Source organism: Talpa europaea (genome assembly GCF_964194135.1).
Source record: "Talpa europaea genome assembly, chromosome: 10".
Lineage (NCBI taxonomy): Eukaryota > Metazoa > Chordata > Mammalia > Eulipotyphla > Talpidae > Talpa > Talpa europaea.
This window is the reverse complement of record NC_140077.1, coordinates 61,153,831-61,172,024: the sequence shown is the minus strand read 5'-3', so window position 1 is coordinate 61,172,024 and position 18,194 is coordinate 61,153,831. Positions and strand designations below refer to the sequence as shown.

The window sequence follows — 18,194 nt, the reverse complement described above, 5'->3', positions numbered from 1 at the left end:
GAAGTTTGTGTGTAATATACCTAATCAAAGATGGAGCAACTGAAGATCAGAAAGGACTCCAGTAGACTTTGGGGTTTTTTAAAAATGTTTCCCAGGGCCATGAGAGAAGTAAATGTGCTGATGTGTTAGTTCACGGAGTCAGAAAATACCAACTGAAGACTGAAGCCACAGGGATACCTACCAGATAGTTCCATCCAGTACAGACAACTGAGGACAGTGGAGACCAACAGACCTGGGTTCATCCAATTCTTATTCTGCCTCACATCAGCTGTGGGTTCTTGGACAATTTCCTGATTTTCCCTTTTCTTATCTATATAGTGAAATGATAACAACACATTCCTTGCTATGTTGTTGTAAAGCCTAAAGAAAATATATGTGTGAGGAGCATCAGAGAAGCTACTTAATATGCTGTTGTTATTTATTACTGTTCTTACTATTAATAGCAATTTGTAGGTTTTAGATGGAGAAGACAGAGAATAAAGCTGTCTACTTAAACATTTTTTACCTGATATTTAAGTTACAATACATCATAAGCCTAGAATAGGGAATCCCAACAGTAGATCCTGCACTCCTGACTACCTTTGCTGTTAGGTTATGGCAAAGCTGCTGGCTTCCCTGTTTCATTGTACTGGCTGCCATGGGCTTTGACACAACTGCGCTTAGCAAGTGAATAATTTGGAGTTTGTTGCATAATAAGAAGTTATTCCATTACCAGAGACTCTCTTTCTATTTTCTTCTTTCTCCTATAGCAGGTCAAGTCAGAGGAAAGAAAGCGAGCACTTCCAGTGGCCCTGCAGGTCTGTCTCTTGTTTCAAAAGGAGGTCCCTTCTTCCCCAGTGGCGCAGCGGGTTGAGAGCAGCGCTGTGAAGCTGTCAGCAGCCTCAGCAGCACCGGTTCGATTCCCAGCCGGTTCGATTCCCAGCCAGGGAGATTCCCACATGGCGCGGCAGACCTCTCCTGTCTCGCCCACTGCTCCCCTGAGCAGTGTTTTCCTCAGTCTGCCTGTTCTACTTCCTGTTCTGTCTCTGGTGAATTCTCTCACCCTCCTGCGCCTCTGGCCTGTATCCCAGTTCTTGTATAAATAAATAAATCTTAAAAAAGAGCCTCCCCAGTGGCGCAGCGGGTTGAGCGCAGCGCAGCTCTGTGAAGCTGTCAGAAGCCTCTGCAGTATGGGTTCGATTCCTGGCCTGCCAGGGTGATTTCCACATAGAGCGGCAGACACATGGAGTGGCTGACGTTTCCTGCCTCGCCACTGCTCCCCTCAGCATACACTCTTTGGTTTATGTATACAATAGCTAATATATGGAAAGAATCTGAGTGTTCATCTGAGTGTACGATCTGAGTGTACGATCTGAGTGTATGGATGAATAAAAAAACTGAGCTATGTGTTATGAGTATGAATACTATCAATCACTAAAAAAATAAATTCCTGCCACTTACAACATCAGTGAACTTGAAGGTATTATAATAAGTGAAATAAATCAGACAGAGAAACACCATCAGACAGGCTTTGGGTCTGTCTGCCTGTTCTGCTACCCATTCTGTCTCTAGTGAATCCCCTCAGCACCTCTGGCCTGTACCCCAGCTATTGTATAAAAAAAAATTAAAAAAAAAGGAGGCCCTTTCTGGCCTCTGACCACCTTCTACACTCTTCCAGTTACAGCCTTGGGAATCATCATCTGCTATCCTTTCTCTCACTCTTTGGTTTTAGCTTCTTATTGTCGACAAAATTTGAGCTCCCAAATTATGCAGAATTATTCCACTGAGGTGGAGCCAGCCTTGTCAACCTCCTGGTCCAAATTGCATCTGTGGGTGTCCAACACCTACCTCTTTCTGGGCTCCTATTTCAATAGTGATGTTGTCACTTTGGAGGGCATGGCTCACTTCTGGGTTGGATGGATAGTGGGAGTATATCAAGTGTCTCTTGAAGATGCAAAAACAGCTTGATACTAAGTCCTCATCTAGGACTTGCAGAAGTCATTCCAACATGAGTGTGGAAAGCCCTAGAAGCTGCCTGGCCCTGGAGAACAATCTAAGCAGATCCTTTTGGATCTGCATTCCCTGTGTTCTGCCAGGTAGACCCCTTCTGGACCCCCCCCCCCATCTCTGTGGCTTCTTGGATGACTTCAAGATGATGGAGACCACCTGACTAATCTCTGCAGGCTGGCAGTCCACAGGTTGGGCTGGTGAGTATCTGAAAAACTTACTCTCAAGCCAGATTAGAGCTTCTGTAGCCCAGTGGCCATAGAGGGGTCCCCTTTGCATCCTTTGGTGTCAAGGCTTCTGCTTGAGCCTCCAGGCAGTCTGTGAACCACCCTGGAGCCTTTTATCAAGCAGGGCCAAATGGAAACAATAGCCTTTGCCAAAAAAACAAATTGAAATTAAGGGAATGTCAAGCATATTCTCCTGTTTACCTCATGAAGTATGAATAAAACGATTCTTTTCATCTTACTTCCCCTTAGAAAAATTACCATTTCTCTCTGTTATTTCACTCAAACTTGCAATTAATTCCCTTTAGAAAATGTTCCCTTTTTTAAACCATAATGAGATATTACATCATACCTATTACACTCATTTGACTATTATCCAAAAGACAAGAAAATATTGGGAGGATGTATAGAAAAGGTAACCTTTCCCCATTGTTGGTGGGACTGTAAATTGGTGCAGCCACTATGGAAAGCAGAATGGGATCCCTCAAAAATTAAAACTAGAACTACAATAAGATCCTGCAATTCTATTTCTGCACATTTTTCTAAAGAAAACAAAAACATGAATATGAAAAGATGTGCTCTTTGGTTTACTTATACAATAGCTAATATATGCAAAGAATCTGAGTGTTCATCAGTGGGTGGATGAATAAAAAAATTGAGCTACATGTTATGAGTATGAATACAATCACTCACTAAAAAATAAATTCCTGCCACTTACAACAACATCAATGAACTTGAAGGTATTATACTAAGTGAAATAAATCAGCGAGAGAAACACAAAGACTATATGATGTCAAATATATATGGAATCTAAAAAAATAAACAAAACAAAAAACCCAGTTCATAGATGCAGAGAACAAATTGGTAGGTTGGGATGGTTGGGGGGTGAAGTGGATGAAGGAGATTGAAAGATTAAAACTTCCCATTACGAAACAAAAAAGCCATGGGAATGTCATGTGCAGCACAGGGATTACAGTTAATACTGAATTGTATATTTGAAAACTCTAAGAACGTGGATCTTAAAAGTCCTTACCACATGAAAAAAAAATTGTTACTATGTGTGTAACTGATATTAATTAGACTTATTATGGTGATCATTTTGCAATGTATACAAATATTGGATCATTATGTTATATACCTGAAACTAATGCCATGCTTCAATTCTATTCAATGTAAACTTCATAACTCTGATGGGAAATTTGGCAATATACACACACGAACACACACACACACACACACACACACATATATATATATATTTAAATATTTTCATTTTAGAAATTTATTTCTAGGAAACTGCAGTGGTGAATAAAACTATTTCTGAGGAACAGAGGGAAGCACCATAAACAGCCATGTGAATGAAATGGCTACATAAATTCTAGTTCACCCTTATAACAAAATCTACCCACTCATTATAACATATTGTAATGTATACTAATACTGTAGGGTCATATTAAAGTAGTACAAAAGTATTCATGTTTTCATGGGGAAAATGAAGGCTACTAAACTGCATTTATTGTATATTTTTATATTCAAGTTTATATAAGCAGACACGAATAGAAATGGAACCAGAGATAAATCTATTAGAATATCAACCAAAGAGTTTTTTTCTGGGCGATTATGATATTGGATATTTACTATTTTCTTGGTTAGTGCTCTATTTTCTAAAACGCCTATCATAAACAGATTTTACTTTTGTAATTATACAAAAATACAAGAAACATTTTTTAAACATAATCATTCCCATCATTTTAACCTAAGAGAAGGCAGTGCAATTCCAGAGCAGAAAGAACCATAGCTGTCACCTACCTCCATGCAGAGTTCATTTGCAAAAGGAGGGCTGAATCCAGAATGTTGTCTCCTCAGCCTGGGTGCCACAGTATAAAAGGAGGCCAAAGCAGCTGAGGAAGCAAGACACTGACCAAGTAGCATTCCCTTTAATCAACCATCACCTTAGCAACCTGCCCTGGCGTCACTGCCTCAGGTCTGCATTCTTCTGCAGTTGCTTTACTCCGAGGCTACTATTTTCCCTGATGACTTAGGCAGGCAGTGTTTCCTCAGATGTAGGGCAGAGATGACTGGGGCTATTGAAGATTTTAGCTGACACATGGGCAAGGTATTAAATAGCATTAATTCACAGGTCTGAGAGTATATTGATTTTCTACTGATACTGTAACAAATGATCACAAACTTCATGGCTTAAAATCACATTTGTTTGTTTGTTTATTTTAAACTGAGGTAATATTGTGGTACCCCCATTAAGTATTATCACCATAATGCATACATTTATTCTCTTACAGTTTTGAAGGTTAGAAATCTAAGATTCAGGTGTTCCTGGGACTGTATTATTTATTAAGGACGTCAGGGGAGAGTCTATTTCCTTGCCCTTTTTCAGAGACTGCCTGAATTCCTGGGTTCCTAATGCATCACTACAAATTCTGCTTGTTCTGCATCATATAGTCTTTTTTCTGACTTTGACCTTCTAACCTCCATCTTAAAAGGACACTTGCTATCACATAGGATATGCCCAGATAACCCAGTATAGATGTGACCCCAACATTATTAGTTTAATCATATTTGCAAACTCTTTTTTGCCATACAGGGAAAAATATTCTCTATGCAATTATAGGATTAGGACTTGGTCATCTTTGAGGAGTAATTATTCACCCCACCACAGTCTCCCAGTCAAATTTCTTTCAAAGTTCTGAGTGCTTCAAGGAGAAAATCTAACTTTGATTTATGTCTTTTTTCCTAGCATTTGCTAATCTCCCTTTCAAACAAAGAGCACACATTTAACAGAAAGAAAGCAGATCTGGAACCCAAGTGCCCAGATTAGTTCTGGTATCTGTTTTATTATCAGTTATCTGCGTTTTTATTATCGTTATGTTTATGGTTACCTACAAGTATTGGCAAATGATACTTTTTCTTCTCATTTATAGTAGCTTGAGAAAGTTTCTTTTTTAAAAAAAATAATTAAGTTAAATAGGTGAACTCATGTTAAAACTTAAATAGATGATATTATAGGTGGTATGCAAATATGACAAACATTGTGGATGAGAAATGAAGTTTGAGAAATATTGCCCTGATAGGAATCACTTTGCTTAGAATTAGGGAAGACTTGGGACATTCAGGGGTGCCTCTGAGGCAAAATGACTCTGAGAACAGCTTCTCCAAAGAACCTTTTACAGTGCACAAAAATACTCCTCAGTTTAAAGTTTCAGTCATCCAAGCAGGTAACACTGACTTATTCTATCTGCCAGATTTTAATCTAGCTATTCTTTTGCATTTTATATTATTATATTTGATACATGGCTAAAGTTCTAAAATAAAAGCAACAATTCTGTGTCTTGTTTATATATATATACATATTATGTATATGTGATTTCTTAAAAGAGTTTTATTTGTGTTAAAAATAAGAACTTAAAGTCTTTCTAATGTTTTCAGAAATATAAAAACTAACCCAACTGTTTTCAAATTCACATGATATCTGTAATAATACTTGATTATTAAAAGCTAGTTTAAATTTGTTGGTTAAGTTAAAAACAGATGCATCTTCAGAGTTGTTAACATTAAATGTAATGAAAGCCTACAACCTTTACTACCAGGTTTCACTAGTCAAATAAACTCATGTTCTTTCTAAATCACAAAATTAGGCAACAACAAAACAACAAAAATAACAATATAATGGTTAGCTGTTGAATGTCTAAACATACTTTTTAAAAGCAAGTAATTAGAATAGATATGAGTAAAATAAAAGTTAATACTTAGTTAAATTAAATGATGAGGGCCTCCCCTGGTGGCACAGCGGTTGAGCGCTGGCTTCCCGCAGCCTCTGCAGCGCCAGTTCGATCCCCGGCCACCAGTGAGGGTCCCACAAAAACAAAACAAAACAAAACAAAAAACAAATAAATTAAATGATGAATATTCATTGAGTATCGCAATCATTTCCAAGGAAGGTAATATACTGAAACATTAACAGCTAAACTGAAGCTTGAGTTTTTAATTTTAGCTTCTTAATTTTTTACTGGAAGACAAAAGCTAATTGGGTCTATTAGTAAACATATCTTTTGCGACATTAAAAACCTGTACTATGAAAAAACGTATCTCTAAAAAGTATAATTTTTTTAAATTATGCATTCTCTAGTTTTCTTTCTTTTAAGATTTATTTATACAAGCACTGGGTATAGTCAGAAGTGCAGGAGGGTGAGAGAATTCACCAGAGCCAGAGCGGGGAGCAGAACAGGCAGAAGAACAGAGGTACACTGCTGAGGGGAGCAGCGGGGGTCAAGGAGAGGTCTGTGCACATTGAACCAGCGCTGCAGAGGCTGTGGGCAGCTTCTCAACCCAGCGCTCAACCACTGAGCCAGCAGGGGAGGCCCGCATTCTCTAGTTTTCTAATAGCATGTTGATCTAAGATAGTTCACAATTGCATGGTTCATAGTTTTCAGTGGAAAGTATAGTTTGTTAATATTAAAATTTATAACCAGTGTGTGAAAAAATAAAACTACTAGTAGTAATACAAAACATGGGAAACAATTTTGTATCGAGTATAGGAGCAGAATGGAATGTTTTTGAAGAAAGACTGCCAAAAGTGTACTGTATGTTTGTGTTGAGGAAAGGGGAGCAAATTTTCCAAAAATGAAGTGACTAGTTATTTCCTAATAACAGAGAATAAAAGAAAAATTAAAGGAACATAGAAAATTACATAAAGTTTGTGGAAAAGAAATTTTATGTTAGATGGTCAAAGATAGGTAGCATGGAATAAAATTATTTATAAGATATAAAAAATAAGCTCAATACTACAGTAATATGACTAGAGTTTTTCTCTTTTTAAATAATAAATTTTCTTAGATGATCAATGTGTTAATAAGAATTATAAAAGATTTTTCTTCTGTTTAAGAAGCAAATAGTCTGTCTTATCAAATATTTCTTGTACTTCACATTGTATTTATCATGTTTGATTTCTTAGAAAAATAAATCTTTTTTTTTTAAAGATTTATTTTTATTTTTTTTATTTATACAAGCACTGGGTACAGTCAGAAGCGCGGGAGGGTGAGAGAATTCACCAGAGCCAGAGCGGGGAGCAGAGCAGGCAGAAGGACCGAAGTACACTGCTGAGGGGAGCAGCGGGCGGCAGGAGAGGTCTGCGCGCCATGTGGGACCCTCCTCTGGGGCCGGGGAGCAGCCGGGGATGGAACCGGTGTTGCAGAGGCTGCGGGCAGCTTCGCAACCCAGCGCTCAACTGCTGCGCCACCGGGGAGGCCCGAAAAATAAATCTTTTCAATATTAAAAGAGCTGAGCTTTTTTAAAACGACTTTGTAATTTTCTATAGTTGCCTTTGAAATCTTAAATGACTGAAAATACGGCTATGTGTTGAACTAATGCAAATAAATCCATTTATAAAAATTTAGCATTAAAGTACTTAAGGAAGGTTAGTATTAAATAATTTTATAACATTTGCATTTTCTTAACTTTTCATCATACACGTGTATTATTTCATTATAGCGTATAAACATAAGTGTTTCTACATATCCTGTGACAAATCTTGCCAAGTATGTGATTAGTAATTTTTCTTTTGCTCCACCCCATACTGTTGGTGGCATGTTGTGACAGTGTTTGGAACCTGTCACAGAGTTCCAGAGAAGTTTTCTTTGGGATGAGTATAGTGGCAAGGCATCGAAGGATTTTTTTTTTATATTTTATTTTATTTATTTTATTTTATTATATATATATTTTTACATTTTTCATTTTTGCACAATGTGTGCATTTTCATCTTGGTTATATTCCCCATACAATTCCCACCTCTCTTATTTTGACCCTACTCCCTCCTCCCCTCACACCCCCAGCACCAGTGCTGTGTCTCTGGTTTATAACTGCTTGTTGATTTTGATTTTTACTTTATTATAATTAGTCTTTTTCCTGGTCCCTTATTTAGGCTTTCTAAATTGCTGCTATGAATGAGACCATCCGGTATTTTCAGATTTCGATAGAGTTTATAGTTTTGCTTTTATACTCTGCTTTAGGAATTGACTTTCCTTAAATTATATCTATATTTTTGAAAGATTTATTAATTTATGCATATAAGAACTGGGGTGTAGGCATACAAGAACTGGGGTGCAGGGGGTGAGAGGATTTACCAGAGACAGAGTGGGGAGCAGAACAGGCAGATGTACTGAAATGTTTTGCTGAGGGGAGCAGTGGGAGAGTCAGGAGAGGTCTGCTGAGCCATGTGGGTTAGCTGTCTGGCTGGGTTTGGAAATTACGTTGCAGTGGCTAGCCATAGCTTGATAGTACTGTGTCATTAACCCCTGCACCACTAAGGAAGCACTATATTTTTGTTAATATTATTTTACTATGGGAGAAAAGATTTGGAAGACTTATTAAAGATGAATAATCTTCCAAGTAAATTAATTTTCTCAGCTCAGCTGACTCATTTGTTTAGCAAAATGATTCACACTAAATTAAAATGACAAAGGTAGGAAGTACAGAAAGAGGGATGGTTTGGCTTCCAAAATTGCTTTGTAAGTAGAGTTAGAGGCAATTTGCTTGGAAATGGATGAGATGTCCATAAAAACACAGTTATTTATAGTAATTCATGTTCTTTTTTGCAGCAATAAAGACAGAAAAAAATTGTTGGTGCTTTTATTTATATTTTGCTTATAATTTTTAATGATTATACAATATTGCTATTAATATTTCATTTGAATTAGTTTTGAGGGGGGGTGTGATGATGATGATGCAGTTTTTGATAGGACAAAAGACTTGTCACACTTTAACATTGGCTGGAAGAAGTATTTCATAATTTACGGAGACCTGAATACCATCACTCTATCCCAAAATATTTCTTTAAAAAAAGAAAAAAATTATTTTTGTGTAGAAGAACTAAGGTCTATACCTTATACCCAGAGGGGTAAGGGGGTGAGAGGATTCACCAGAGACAGAGTGGGGAGCCAAACAGGCAATTCTACTGAAATACACTGCTGAGGGGAGCAGCAGGCAAGACAGGAGATGTTTGTTGCTTCGTATGTGAGTTAGCTCCATGGCCAGGTATCAAACTCAGGCTGTAGCAATGAGACTTAACCCCTAGGCCACCAGAGAGCCCCCCAAAATAGTTCTTTTTTTTAAAGATTTATTTATTTATTTATACTAAGCTCTGGGTACAGTCAGAAGCCCCGGAGGGTGAGAGAATTCACCAGAGCCAGAGTGGGGAGCAGAACAGGCAGAAGGACCGAAGTACACTGCTGAGGGGAGCAGCGGGCGTGGCAGGAGAGGTCTGCGTGCCATGTGGGACGCTCGCCCGGTGGCCGGGAATCAAACTGGCGCTGCAGAGGCTGCGGGCAGCTTCACAGCCCAGCGCTCAACCGCTGCGCCACCGGGGAGGCCCCCCAAAAAATATTTAAGTCACATTATTAGAACTCAAAAATTTAATGACCCCTTCTTCAATGTTTTGCAATCTCTAAGTGTCAGATCAAGATATGAGTGAAGGATTGTATAGTCAAATCAGTAAAAACTTGGAAAGAAACTGACAATATACATGTCAAGAGAAGGTTTCAGCTCAGAATTAGCTTTGGTGGGAATTAACTCATATCAATGAATCAAAATTAAGTATTTTCTATTATCAAGTCACTGTAAACTTTTAACACTGAAAAGTTAAAAGATAAAGCCAAAACTTGGAAACAACAGATGTTTTTTAGTGGGAAATGTGATAGATCCATGTCATAGAATACTACTCAGCAAAAAACAAAACTTAAACAAATGACACACAGCAACAACTTACCTGGTTCCTAAGGGCATTATTCACAACGAAAAAAGCCAGCATCAAAGGGTCACATACTATATGATTCCAGCTACACAACATTATAGAGATAGGAAACTGATTAGTGGTTGCCAGGGGTTAGATTCAAGGAAGGTTTGCAGGTCATAAGGGTGGCTGACTACAAAGAGATAGCACGAGGGAATGTTTGTGGTAATGGGTAGTTCTCGATCTAAATTGTGGTTGTAATAAATCTACACATGTGATACTCAATCTGCACTTGATAAAATTGCTTTGAAAGATGTGTGAGCACTTGCACACACATAAGTGCATGTAAAATTGTGAAATCTGAATAAGCTCTGTGGATTATACCAAAGTCAATTTCATGGTTTTATGTAAACTCTAATTATGTAAGATATTACCTTGGGGGGAAATTGAGTAGAGTACATGATATCTCTCTATACTATGTTTTCAATTTCCTGTCAACCTATATAATTTCAAAATGAAAACAATTAAAAGTTAAAAGATAAAGAAGAATAGAACATCTTCTCAAGCTAATTCACAATAATTAGGGAGATAGATTTATGTAAAACTCTTCAAGAAGAAATTCTGGAGCAGAATGAAAAGTTTCTTAGAGGAGGAAGTAATTCTGAGACCTGAGATTTGGGGAAAACTTTTCAAGAATAGTGGTGCTTTGGGCCTCCCTTGGTGGCTCAGCACTTGAGCGCTGGGCTGCGAAGCTGCCTGCAGCCTCTGCAGTGCCCATTTGACCCCGGCCCCCTGCAAGGGTCCCACATAGAGCAACAGACCTCTCCTGTAGCCCACTGCTCCCCTCAGCAGTGTATTTCAGTCAGTCTGCCTGTTCTGTTCCCCACTCTGGCTCTGGTGAATTCCCTCACCCTCCTGCGCTTCTGACTATACCCAGTGCTTGCATAAATAAATAAATCAATAAATCTTAAAAAAAAAAAAAGAATAGTGGTGTTTTGGCCAGACCTTGGAAATTATGGATGAACTTCCAAAGGGAAGAGAATGGGGTGTGCTCAAACTGAACAAGGTCCTGGTCAATTCCTTCCTTCTCTTGGAAGGATTATCCAAAAGGTTATTTAGTCAGGTTTCACCTCTTTAAAACTGATAATACTGTTGAAAGAAATTCACTGATGTTCAAAGAGTCATAATCTATATTTGACATAAATGTATTTGATTGAAATTAATTTACCTTATTCTAGGAAAAAAAAAAACCCAGAGATATTTAAGCTTGAGAAACTATAGTAACTTAGTAAGGCTGCTACAGGGCTGTGAATGTGAGGGCTGATTTATATAAATGTAAGGGAAGAAAAGGGAAGCATTATCAAATTTTCCACACTTTTTTTTTCTACAAACTATGTAGCCATATTCCTCAGAAGTGAAGGATTACTAGACTCTATGCAAATTTGGAGTATTTCAGGCAAAATAGTGAAAAATATGTTATAATTGATCTAACATATATATTGTTCACCTCACATAATTACTATTTTGTTGCTTTGGTGAGAACATTAAAACTCTTCTCTGATAACAATTTATAAGTCCATTGCACAAAATTGTTAACCTTGCTGTACATTAAATCTTCAGAATGTGCTCATCTTGTGACTAAAACCTGTGCCCTTTGACCTTTTTTCCCCACCCCTTGTCTCCTGAAAATCACAATTCTACTCTCTGTTTCTATTAATTTGATATTTTTAGATTCCACATAAGTGATCATGCAGTATTTTTCTGTCTCTCTAACTTATTTCATTTAGGAAAGTGTCCTCAAGGTCCAAGGCAAGTGTGTACCACACTTTTATTACCCATTCATCCATTGATCTTTTGACAGGCACTTATGTTGTTTCTATGTCTTGGCTATTGTTAATAGTGTTGCAATGAACCTGGGAGTGCAAATATCTCTTTGAGACAATAATCATAAATCCTTCGGATGTATAACCAGAAGTGGGATAGTTGGATCAGATAGCAGTTTTATCCACTATTCTCAAATTGATATTTAAATTTTGTGAAACAGCAACAACAAATTTCCTATCTCCTTCTTTAATTTTCTAAGTAATTTTGGTCTAAGGTAATAACAAATAGGACCTTTGCCATTGTGTCCATTGTCATTTTTATACTTTTGGGCACATATATGCATATATACGTTACAAAGTAGGTTTTAGTGTTTCAGATTTCCTAGTTGAAAATCATAACACCTTGTGCAATGTAGGCAAATTTGGCCTTCATTTCTAACTTTTCTTTGTATTCAGTTTTCTCATCTGTTATGACCATAGTGCTATCTCTTAGGATTACAAGTTTTAAGTGTGCTATTTTATGTAGAAGTCTTAAGAAAGAGTAAGTGATTACACAATCTATTTGTTATCATATACAAATCTAGAGCAAAAAAGTAGTGGTACTGGCAAGAGTTGGGTGTTGTTTTCTTTTGGAATTTTTTTTTTTTTAATAGAGGCATGTTATTTATTTATTTATTTATTTTATTTGTTTGTTTTATTTATACATGCACTGGGTACAGTCAGAATCACGGGAGGGTGAGAGAATTCACCAGAGCCAGAGGGGGGAGCAGAGCAGGCAGAAGGACCGAAGTACACTGCTGAGGGGAGCAGCAGGCGGCAGGAGAGGTCTGTGCGCCATGTGGCCGGGGAGCGGCCGGGGATCAAACCAGCGTTGCAGAGGCTGTGGGCAGCTTCGCAACCCAGCGCTCAACCGCTACGCCACCGGGGAGGCCCTTCTTTTGGAATTTTAAGGTTATGATTTAGAATGGAAAAAAATGGAGTTTTCAAAATACATTCATTTTTACTGAAATATAATAGACATAACAGAAAAATGCACACATAAAGGTATAGCTTGATAATTTTTTATTGTAGTGAGATCACTCAAAAAGAGATATACCCTCTTAACAGAATTTAAAGTACAATATATTTTCTTATCTTTTGGCACAAAGTTGTACAGAATATCTTTGGACTTACTTTGGACTGAATGAACCTGTTGATTAACAACTCTCTGTGCCCCTTAACAGCTCCTGGAAACCATCATTCCATTCTCAGTTTCTGTGAGTTTGGCTATTTTAGAAATCTCTGGAAGTGTAACCATAGGTTATTTGGCCTTCTGACTAGCTTATTTCATTCATAATAATGTTTTATCCACATTCCTGAATATAATTTCTTTCCTTTTTTTTTTTAAAGATTTATTTATTTATTTATACAAGCACTGGGTACAGTCAGAAGCACAGGAGGGTGAAAGAATTCACCAGAGCCAGAGCAGGGAGCAGAACAGGCAGACTGATGAAGTACACTGCTAAGGGGAGCAGCGGGTGTGGCAGGAGAGGTCTGCATGCCATGCCAGACCCTCGCCGGTGGCCTGGGATCGAACTAGAGCTACAGAGGCTGCGGGCAGCTTCGCAGCCCAGCGGTCAACTTCTGCGCCACCGGAGGGCCCTAATTTCTTTCTTTTTAGAAGCTGAGCAATATTCCATTGCATGTGTTTGTGTGTGTAATTTTTTAATGCATTCATCTGTTACATTCAGGTTATCTTTATATAGTGATTATTGTGAATAGCATGGAAATGAATGAGAGTGCTGATATCTTTTCAATATCCTCATTTCAGTTTTTTTGAATCAATACTCAGAAATAGAGTTGCAGGATTATATAGTAGTTCTATTTTTAACTTTTTGAGGACTCTCCATGCTGCTTTCCATAGCAGCTATGCCCTTTTGTATTCCCATTAATAGTGTACACATGTTCCAACTTCTCTACCTTCTTGTCAACACTTGTCTTTTATTTTTGTTCATGCTAGTCATCCTAACAGGTGTGAGGTGATATCTCAATATGGTATCTATTTGAATTTTGCTGATTAATGAAGTTCAGTATTTATTTTTACATACTTGTCTCCAGATTATCCGGGGATTATCTCTTTGGAGCACACTGTAGGAGGAAGCAGCCTGAATCAGGAGACTTGGCAAGGATGACACATTTCACAGACTTCCTTGTAGTCCCTTCTAATTCATCCAACAGTTAGAATAATCTTCAAAATACAGTGATTGCATTTTCCTTAGATCATATCTTTTGGTAATTTCCTGTTCTTAGAATGGAGGAAGAAAAACTTGAACACTTACTACCTAGTGTGATCTCTGTTTCCATCTCTAGCTTAAACTCTCACCACACTCCCATCTTTCATATTTATATGGAATATTCAAACACTTCAGAAAAAAATAAGCCTTTAAAGAGGCTATTACATGCAATGGAGCCTTCCCATGATTACAGGATGTAATCAATCCATAGAAGCGCTGCCATTGATTTCTGCTTCAGTGAAGATGATTTTATCCATGTTTTCTATTATAGGTCCAAGAACACACTTACCCTAAAGCTAGGGTTAAACTTCCTGGAAGATAATTTTCTCTGGAAGATCTTAGAAGAAGTCCCTGGATTTCTAATGTGAAATTCTTGAAGGAATAGGAGCATCTACATCAAGCCCATAGTCAAGAAACTTTCACAAAGAAGTTGCCTATTCTCCCAAATTCATAGCCTTTCCATTGCATGGCAGTCCATGTAACTAAAAAGAGAAGTGTCTGAATAGGACTGTAAAAGAATCTCAATTCTTTGAAGTTTCCAACTTTTCCATATCCAATGCTATAGACTAAAAACTGTAACTTAATTAGATTTGAATGTCAAATAGGGTAACAATTTACTTATTTTTGCCCACCTTATCATTGCTCACAAAGACCTGCAGGTGACCCCATGCAATTATGCCTCTAAATATAAATAACAGATGAGTGCAATTAACTGGAAAAAGAAATCTGTTCTACATCTCTCTGAATATTCATGTCTTCTTTAAGATAGTGGCGTTGGAAAATTATTGAAACTAATGGATTTTCTGTTACTGAAGTCATTTTACTTAGAAGTCATTAAACCTTTTAATAGTCAGAATCATTTAGTGATTGATTTTGTCCTTCTACACTTCTATTCTGTTAATAAATAATTTTTTGAGCACCTGTTATTGGCAGGCTGAGAATACCTGAGGCTGAAGGATGTGGTCATCTTCTCTACTCGGGGAAAGAATAACACAACTAAAGAAGAAATTATGATATGGGAGATTTTTGGAAAACAAAGCTCAAAATCTTTGAGAGTGTAAATCTAGAGTTAATGCATTTGTAATTATTCCAGGTATGAATTAGGAGAATTAGCTTTATAGCAACTCTACATTAATAGAGTTGTATTCATAATTTTCAAATGAAAACCTCTACATAAATTGCAACATGCATTAAGGTAAAAGCATAGGTGCTGATTACATTATCCTTGAGACCATAGAGTCAATGTCTTAAAGAACTACCAGGCATTTCCTTTGTATTCTCTGGAGATATTGCCACTTTCCCCCCATTTCTCCTTTTTTGGAAAAGGCACAATTTTAACTCTTAGAGGAGATGTGACATCACAGGCATTGTGTCTAATTTAGGGAGAACAAAAAACTCTATCTGACCCTTCTACAGGAAAACTTAATGTTTGTGGATATCATATAAAAGTTGTTCTTATTAATGGTCTCTAGTATGAACATAGTAGACATACTCTTCTTGTGTGTACACATCCAGGAAATTTTTAAGATGGTGCAGGTTTCACACAGAAGACTGTCAAAGGTGAGATTTTCCTGTCACCCAGCAGAGTTAAAAATATTTTCATCCCAAATAGAAATTCTACATACTCTTTGAACCAACAATTTTGGTTCAAATATATTTATCCTGTAAACATAAATGATATTTTATAAAGTCTAAAATAATAATGGTACAATATTCTTTGCAGCATTGTGTATAATTATAAAAGATCTTAATCCATCCAAATCTCTGTCAATAATGGACTTCCATCTAGCCTTTAATAACAGTTCATATGCATTGATAGGGAATGGTCTCCAAGATATGTTAAGCAAATAAAGGAAGATATTGAAAAGTATATATAGTACAATATATGCAGGTTAAAAAAAACACCTGAGAATGTCTGGATCCATTCGAATATGCACGGTGTAGTTAAGAAAGATACACAAAAACATTGATAGCAGTCAGTGGTCTTTTTTATTATTTATTTATTTACTTATTTGTTTGTTTGTTTATTTATAAAAGAACTGGGGTACAGGCCAGATGTGCCGGAGGGTGAGAGGATTCACCAGAGACAGTGGGGAACAGAACAGGCAGACTGATGAAATTTGAGGGGAGCAGCAGGGGAGACAGGAGAGGTCTGCTGTGCCATGTAGGACCCTCGCTGGCCAGCTGGGATTGAAACGGTGCTGCAGAGGCTGCGGACAGCTTCACAGCGCGGTGCTCAACCGCCTGCACCACCAGGGGAGGCCTGCAGTCAGTGGTCTTTAAATAGAAGACTGTGCAATCAGGAAGGAAGGGGACTTACTTTTTGTTGTATTCCCTATTCTCTTTTGTGAAGAATTTTGTAGTAGGATGGATTATTTTCTCTAGTTCTGCACACCATATGATAGCATTTTCTATCCACGTTTTTTTAAATATGATCTGCAGTGTCTCACTGCAGGTGAATCAAAACACCTCACCCCACTGAGATCAGGCTTGGTGATGTCATGTGCATTAGCCAAAGACATGTTAGCAATTATGAAGCAAATTGCGGTTTTTAAATATGTTGGTGTGATTTAGCTGGCCCTCTTCTGCTCTTGGGATTTGTCAAGTAAAGAAGTTAACCCTGATATTGCTAGCTCCAGATTGATGAGACATGTGGAGAAATATGGACCTAATCCACAGCTTTGAGCCAATCTCAGCTGTCTTCAGCTTAAAGCAGAGTGAGTCCAGACAAACTGATGTTCTGCGAGTATGAATGTAAATGTTTGCTACTATGAGCCACTGAGTTATTCACGATTATTTGTTACAAGACACTGCTGAAACAATACTAAGACAAATCCCAAGGGAATTCTCTTACCTAACCTCCACTTTACCATATTCTGACATTAACCAATGCCCTCCCTTTCTATCTGTAAACATATAAAGTGAGATCAAATGCCTCTTAAATGTTCATAAGCAATGGGTTAATCTAGTACAGTCACATCTTTTTGTTCCTTCTTATTTAGTTGTAGGCTTGCAAAGAGTTAGATGTTTGTTCTCAGACATATTTATGCCTATTTTGTGCATCATATCAATTAAATTATGGTCAGTTTGATCAAAAGTGAATTAAAAAAGTATGCATTGCTTATATGAAAAATACATTATACTTCTTGGAAAAGTTCTATTAAAGTTACTATAGAATGTGATAAAATTAATCAAATTTTTGCCAAATAAAATCTATAAAGGCATAGATAGAAGCATTGACAATTAAAATTGCCCTCCAGGTGTTTTAAAATTCTCATTCCATTTTAAAGACACTAAAACTAAAAGCTAAAATGATGAATTATAGATTATTTATTGAAAAATAATTATGTGGTATCCAACTAACATCCAAAAGACTGGTCCTACCTGTAAATACTAGTGAACTTATTTACATTTAGCTGCTTTAAGTTGAAAAAACTGTTGAAAGTATGTATGTGTATCATATATTGATGATTCTTTAAGGACCATACACAGTTTTTTATTAGTTACATCTTCATAGAAGGTAAGGGAAGTTTCCAAGTTCACACCATTTGAAAATACGATAACTGACATTAAAACTTCATGCTACTTCTTGGAACTCTGTACTAAATCTTAGAATCAAGGTCTGCATCATTTAGAAATTGAAATAATATAAAATTTTGAATATTCACTGTGCCTCTCTTGTTGATTCTAAATTATATTTTATATTCTACATGTTATATTATATATTTTATATTCTACATGTTACTTGGGTTTGCATACACTAGTATAAATTTTGCATACACTAGTATAAATTTTAATAATTAGTAATTTAGCTTATCTTAATCATCCTTAATTTTATATTTTTCTTTTTGGTTTGGAACACAATACTTAAGTTAGTTTTCCATTCTGCTGTTTTATTTCTAGTTTGATGTGGGCCAGGACTTATTTTATGTTTTATTTATAGATGACCAAAATGACTATTGCTCTCATTGTGATTTCAAATAAGCCACAAGATCACAGGCACCCAAAATATATTCCCAGATGGCTGCATTTATAAGGTCTTCCTGCTAGACTAGCACTCCTATGTTAATGTTCTAACTTTTGACTAAGACAGTGGGGAGCAGGTATTGTTTGCATGAAGCCACAAATAAGCTTAAAATGAGAAAGG

The 18,194-nt window shown here is 36.9% G+C and overlaps 1 protein-coding gene across 1 annotated transcript in view; it reads right to left on the bottom strand.

Moving 5' to 3' along the window:
* Window positions 1-18,194, bottom strand: part of LOC311178727 (lipase member M) — a gene marked incomplete at both ends in the record, with an annotated part of 71,630 nt that overhangs the window by 36,923 nt on the left and 16,513 nt on the right. Inside the window, one exon of the mRNA XM_084245462.1 lies at window positions 9,988-9,994. Coding sequence (XP_084101588.1) covers window positions 9,988-9,994 — 7 coding nt within the window. The remainder of the gene's footprint in view (window positions 1-9,987; window positions 9,995-18,194) is intronic.